Below are 7,128 nucleotides of genomic sequence, written 5' to 3' on the forward strand. Positions count from 1 at the left end.
TTAATATGCCTGTGGACACACGGGTCTTCTCCCTGGGCTCCAGAACGGCACCAACCCTGACTAATGGCCCGTGACCCCACTAAGGCCAAGTTGGTACTCACTTGCTGGTGAGGTGGAGCTTGGGAGAGAGCCCATTCTCTCCGAAAATGGTGATGAAGACATTGGCATCTGTCCCTGCACCACGAACATCCCCCGTGGCTGTGACCACCTCGTAGACTGGAGGAGAAAAGAGAACACATCACAGGCTTCTGAGAAAACCCAGAATCCTACAGGGGCTTGGAGAAGTCACAGCTCCTGCCAGCTGTGCAGAGGATATCCAGCCACAAAGGCGTCTATTCTATAAACCCCGCTCCAGCCCACAAGCCACTGAGCCAGGGTCAGAGCCACAACAACTCCCGTGTAAGACCCAAACCTCCCATTTAATGCCACACATTCATCTTACAGGTGAGGAGCCTGCAGGCAGCAGGGAAAGCCCAGGTCACATACCACTCGGTGTCAGCACTAGAGCCCAGCCCAGGGCCTCTGGACGCCTGGTCTGTGATCTTTCCAGCACGGCACTCATGTGCCTCCTAGACCTGGCCTTCTTCAGAGCCTGCACCTGCCCCTCACTCTCCTCTCTGCCCTCTACAAACACAGCTGCATTGCCAGCCCTCGTCTCCCGTGAGCTCCCAGGCACTGTCATCACAGGCTCCAGACAAGGCATCCCAGAGCCGAGCAGAGCTTTGTCCAGTGTCCCTTCTTAGCAGGGGCACTGATTTCCCTTCTCTGAGGTTCCTAGAACCTTGTGCTGTTTGCTGTTGATGCCTTTTCTCTTGAAGTCCCTGGTTCTGATGAAGGTCTCGATCAAGGCACTACAAGACAAGAAAGGAAGCAGCAGTACATTTGCACCACTCCTTGTCTCTGGGGACAAACAAATCCTAATTCTTCATAGCCTACACCACAAGGGTGCCTGATCTGTACACAAGCCCTCCTTGGACGACTCCAGGGCCTGAAGCGATGCCCACACAGCTTTGCACGTACATAAGGGCCTTTCCAAACTGAAGGTCCACAGAAGAATGAGCAGGATTGTGGAAATCCCAGGACCACATCACATGCGAGAAGACAGAGGCCTGGAGACGTGTGGTTTGGAGAAAAGGAGAGTCTGGGGCACGAGAGGGATGAGGAAGCTGCCTCAAAAGCTGATTTCAAGGGCACACAGCTCCTTCTTCAACAGCACACTGACCATAAAAAATGTGATAAATTGGACTTAGTGAAAATTAAGACCATCATGAGAATGAAAAGGCGAAGATATTTGGAACACATATGGCTATCAAAGGACTCATAAGCAGAAGATATAAAGAAGCCATACAAATAAATAAGGAAAACAGATACCACACTATTAGGGCAACAAATTGTTTAAAAGATAAACACACGCTTACAAGAAGACCCAGACATTCCACTTTGGGTATTCACCCGGGAGAAATAAAAACATGCCTTCTCAAAGACCCACGTACAAACGTTCACAGCAGCTTTGTACATAACAGCTCTACACTTGATCTTAGCCAAAAGGCCGAGAAGCGATAATAATGGCTCTAAACTGGACACAGCCTAAATATGCAACCGCAGGTGAACGGATCAACAAATCGTGATATAACCATACGACGGAATCCTACTCAGCAACAGAAAGGAGTGAACCACCCTTATATGCAATATAGGTGAATCTCAAGCAGGTTATGTTGAGCAAAAGAAGTCAGACACAAGACACTGCACACTATAATGCCATTTACATGAATCTCTAAAAAGACTAAACTATTTTAACAGAAAGCAGAACACAGCTGCCTGGAGTTTGCAGCATGGAGAATTGACTGAGGAGGGGCTCAGGGAACTTTGGGGGATAATTTAAATGCTCTATACATAGATTGGGCTAATGGTTACACAGAGGTATACATTTGTCAATGCCCATCAAACAGCACATTTAAAATCGATACATTTTGGGGCGCCTGGGTGGCTCAGCCGGTTAAGCATCCGACTTCAGTTCAGGTCATGATCTCGCAGCTCATGAGTTCAGGCCCCGCATCGGACTCTGTGCTGACAGCTCAGACATGGGGCCTGTTTCAGATTCTATGTCTTCTTCTCTCTCTGGCCCTTCCCCTCTCGAGCTCTGTCTCTCTCACTCTCTCTCTCTCAAAAATAAATAAACATTAAAAAATTTTTTTAAATAAAGTAAAATTGATGCATTTTATTAAAAAGTAGTTATAGTTCAATAAAACTTGTGTTTCAATAAAATTGACAAATGGGCCAAAGATTTAAGTAGGCAAGTCATAGGCGAAGATATCCAAACGGCCAATAAACATATGGAAGAGTGTTTAGCATCACTGTTCGTCGGGGAAATGCAAACTGAAATTACAATGAGATACTACTATATCCCCACCAGAATGGCTAAAATTAAAAAGACTGACAGTGCTAAGTGTTGGCAAGAATGTGTCCTGATCTGAATGGTAATTACCCAAGCACGCACATACCTGAAAAGTCATCCAACTGTATCTTTGTGAAAGTTTTATACCGTATATATATTATTCCCCAATTTAAAAATTTTAATTAAAAAACTTAATTCAGATGGCCAAAGAACGATCTTGCGGAGGACACATATCCCGGGGAAAGCACAACATTCTGTTTGGCTCCAGAGGGGACGACCCCAACGAACAAAGTACCCTCCCTGGTCAGCACAAAGAACCATCAATGGCACCATAGCGTTGCTCCTGGCACAGAGCCTGGCACGTGGGAAGTGCACAATAAATAATTACCTGGGGGAATGAATGAGCAAATGAATGTATCAATCGATGAAATGAACACAGACTATGGAACTCAAGTGACCGATATCTGACCCCCAATTCTACCATTACTGGCTATGTGATAGCAACCAAATTTTGTACACAGCCTCCATTTCCTCATCTCTGAAGCAGGAACAATTTCTTCCTTGAAGGACTGTGATCAGGATTGAATCAAATAAAACAAAATTTTCAGTGTTCGTTCTCACTGACTCCAGCACTTGCACTTCGAGGAACTTATCTTACAGACGCTCTTCCACAGTTGGATAAAAGATATGCGTTCCTCAAGTGGTAGACTTCCCTCATAATCACCACCACCATCATCACCATCATCCCTATCATGGTCATCATCATCTCCATTGCCAGCATCAAAGGCATCATCATCATGCCCGCCATTATCCCCATTAAAAATTCTCAGGGAGGCTGCCTTGGGATATTGTACCGCAACCGATGCTGGGCAAGCCTGTCTGGGCCGCACAAGAGGAGAGGGTCTCAGGGCTGGAAGCGTGTGCCGGATGGCCCCCAAGGTCCCTTGGATCTCAGGTTCTGAAATGAGTCACACTCTTCCCCTCATGGCCCTGTCCGAGCCAGGAGACAGACCAATGCCAGGGTTCAGCCTTCCCTCAGAGGATTGACGGAGCCGCTCTGCTCCCACTGGCTGTTGGCGAGCTCCACTGTAGCCTGGAGGTGACCTGAAGAACAGAGAAGGACACCGAGGCCTTTCTCCTTTTCCTCCTTCTTCTTCCCCATCCCACTCCCCAACAGTCTCCCAATAATGCAAGACTGGAGTTCAAAAGAGTGGGAGGCATGTTGTTCTAGAAGCGAGAGAGTAGCAGTGACCACGAGGGTTCAGCATGTGACTACCATTAGCAGCATCCATGTTTACTGCCAGTGTCCTGCACCTGACTGGGGAGCCTGTGCGCCCACATCTCTTAGAAATGTCAGCGTTACACCCACCTCGCCTTGCTCTTCTCCAAGCGCTGGTACCACAGTCAAGGTCAAGCTGCGCAAGAGCAAGCACGAGCCAGACCAGCTCGATTCAGATTCTGACTGCGACTTGGTAGCTTTGTGATCTCGGGCGAGTTATGTAACTTCGCCATGCCTCAGTTTCCCCATCTGAGAAAGAGGACAAGGACCCCACCTGCTCCTCGGCTGGTTGTGAGGATCACACTGGTTAGTATGAGCACAGTTCTCTCGATGTGCCCGGTGCACAGAGCGCCGTTCCGTCTGGCGGCACCGAGAGGTCAAGGGGGGACTCGCCTTGAGAAAGGATATTTTAAACTCTTGTTCTCTCTCCCGCCTGTGACTTTGCTCAAGTCACTTAAGTTCTCAGGACCTCAGTCCTTAACCTGTGAATTGGGACTGATCACACCTGCCTTGACCGTTCTCAGGAATCTTCGAGATCAAATGTGAGCACAGAGGGAAGAAGGCTTCACGAAGGGTAAAAAGAAGAGCAAACATGTGAGGGACCAGATAGTCACACAGGCGTGCAGAGCCCCTGAACAGAGGTGGACAGGGTGGCAGGTCCGGGAGCTTTGAGAATGTGCTTCCCGGCAGGCAGCCATGTGCACTGGGGACCTGAGAGTACTTGCCGAGGGTGCTGCACCCACATCCAGCTGCAAACACTGGTCTGGGCTTGCGGTCCCACCCCTGCGCTGGGGGAGGGCGGCAATGCCTCACTCGTCCAGGCACATCTTTTCTTCCCGCAGCCCCCACTCCCCGCCTCCACCCCAGGAGGCACCCGGGACATCCTGCCAGGAAAGGGACCCCAGCTGAGCCACGGCCTTCAGGCAGCGACCACCTTCTCTGAGCCTGGATCTGTGCTGGCAGCTGGGGGAGGAGTGAGGACAAGGGAAGGAGGGCCCCACCTTCATGGAGGGCCGTGTGGCTGAGGCTTAAGAGGCTACAACATGCCAGGCTTGCGTGAAGCAGCGGAACAATGAAGAAGTGGATGTAATCAAGGAGTTCCCGGTGGGCTGGGATTAAGGAAGGCTTCATGGAAGAGGAGGACCCGAGCTGGGCTTTCAAAGTTAAGATAGGAAGAGGGAGAAAGGGGAGGGCGAGCCAGTCCATGGGCAGGCACAGGGCAGGCGTTCAATCGGTATTTGGTGTCTCAATGGATGGACGGGTGAATGAATGAATAGGTGAGTGAATGAATGAATGTGGTGCTTACAGGGACTAGTGAGCCACTTTGGAGTAAGCACGGAGAATTTAAATGCCTTCAGGGGCCAGGCAGGCAGCGTCCATGGGCGAAACGGACCTAGTCTGAGCGACAGGGAGCAGTGGAGACTGTGGTGTCCACAAACTGGATGTCCACAGCCTACAGGCGTTCACAGGCCAAACCTTAGAAAACATGGTAACGGCAAAAAAAACCCTGAACACCATCAAACCAAACCAACGACAACCCTCTGCGGGCCAAAATTACCTTCTGGACCCCCGATTCTGCCCTCTCTGATTATCTGGCAAGAAGGTGGAACCCTTCAAAGCAGCCCCATCCACCCCGATCGGCGGTGGGGGCGGGGGGTGCACAGAGACTGGAAGAGCAAGCCCCGGGGTGCAGAGCAGTAAGTGTCCTCCTTGCTGAGCCCCAGGCCCCATCTCCACCGCTGTGGTGACAGCCGTCCCCACCCCGCCAGGCCAGCCGTGAGGGGTCAGGCCTCCCTCTCTCTCCCCTCCACAGCCCGAGCAGGGGCTCTGGGCCGTCAGACCACACGGTGGAGGCCAGGTTGGAGCCTGGCTCTTGGGAGGCACAGGACTGGAGAGCGTGGGCACCGCGGTTCGGGTCCATTCTGTGCCACTGAGACATGACTAAGGGCAGCTGGCCTCAGCTCTTGTACAGGGGGCAACCCCGTGTGATGCCCGCCCGGTCACTCCCGGCGACGACGCAGCACAGACCCAGCAGGAGACTCCGCGGGAGGAGCCGGGTTGGAACCCGCATCTCCTCCTCCAAGCGCAGGAAAGGGCCCCGCGCAGCCCTGCCCGCCGCCCGCACCTTTGGCCTTGTAGTACTCGTGCTCCAGCTCCTCCTCGTCGTCCTCTGAGGCGTAGTTCAGCAGCTCCTCCTCGTACAGGGCGAGAAAGTCGATGTCTTTCTTCCTCCTCTTTTTCTTTTGGGGCATCATCTTGCCGGCTGCCCCTTCCTGGCACTCGCAGGCTGACGGCACCCACCACCTCGCACCCTCCTGGCCCCGAGGCCTTTTCTCCCTGAGCTCCGGCGCCCACCTCTGGGTCCCCTGTGTCTACAGCCCCCTCCTGCTCCCCTGTCCTCTCAGGCCCCTGAGCAGAACCCTGTGCCCTATCTCTGCCCTTCCTGTCCCTGGCCCCTCTCTCTGCCACCCTGTGCACCTGCCCTGGGGTTTCTCCTTGGGCCTCATCTCTTATTCATGGGGACTGCGGGCACGCTGTCTTCCTTACCCCGCCCCTCTCCTCCCCTCATGGAGAATCAGGTGACATCAAGCCCTTGGCATCTTCTCCCACCTGGCCTCACAGCAAGGGGGCCCCCTGGGGCCTCTCCAGGTCACCCCAGGGGTAGGTGGGGGCCTCCCCCATGGAGATCCCCTAACCTCACAGCTAGAGCTGTGAACAACGTCCCCAGGCCTTGGGGCCCTTCCTAAGGAGGGCACGGCCTGGAATCGTCTGAGCTCCCAGGACTCAGAGGCCTCTGTTTCTCTCCATTATTCATGACCTCTGCTCGCCTTACAAAGCAGGCAAGGTTCTTACTGGATCCTTCTCGTTCCATCTCTCTGCTTCCATCTCCTCGTGACCGCTGGCTTCTGGAAGAGACCATTTGGCTGGAGGAGACCCTGCTGCCCTTCAGAGACGCTTCTCCAACCAGCACTCAGATAATCCACAAAGCATTTTCTGAGGTGTGAGTTACTGGTACCACCAGGCCAGAGCCATGGACGCTGGAGAGGCCCGCTGCATCATATGTGACCCCCACAATGACTGGACAGGCCAGTCAAGGTTAGCCAGCATCTGTTTTAACCGGCACTCTCTATTTGCCCACATTGCCCTCTGCACTTTCAAATGAAATGGTACAAGCCCTCTGAGCCCCTCCACTTGGCCGACATTCCCCCAACCACGGCCCCACAAGGGGGGATTCTGAGCTGGGGCAAGAGAACCGAGTCCCAGGGACCCCTCTCCACCCTCAATCAGCAAGAAAAATTTCCCTTAGGCCCACTGGACTCCTCTTCCTTGCTTATTTTATTTTGCTAAGATTTTATTAAAGCACTTTGGCCTTAATTTTAGTAAGATTTCTTACAACCTGAGTTGTAAGTTTTCTGTGTAAATCCCCAAATGCTAGAAATTTCCAGTCTACGTG

At 52.4% G+C, this 7,128-nt stretch overlaps 1 protein-coding gene across 1 annotated transcript in view; it reads right to left on the reverse strand.

Annotated features, from left to right (window-relative positions):
- Positions 1-6,122, reverse strand: part of LOXHD1 (lipoxygenase homology PLAT domains 1) — a 162,658-nt gene extending 156,536 nt beyond the window's left edge. The window contains exons 1-2 of the mRNA XM_042962467.1: positions 5,800-6,122; positions 102-216 (exon numbers count right to left, since the gene is read on the reverse strand). Coding sequence (XP_042818401.1) covers positions 102-216; positions 5,800-5,929 — 245 coding nt within the window. The 5' untranslated portion in view covers positions 5,930-6,122. The remainder of the gene's footprint in view (positions 1-101; positions 217-5,799) is intronic.
- Positions 6,123-7,128: the final 1,006 nt, after the last annotated feature.

This window comes from Panthera tigris, chromosome D3 (genome assembly GCF_018350195.1).
Source record: "Panthera tigris isolate Pti1 chromosome D3, P.tigris_Pti1_mat1.1, whole genome shotgun sequence".
NCBI lineage: Eukaryota > Metazoa > Chordata > Mammalia > Carnivora > Felidae > Panthera > Panthera tigris.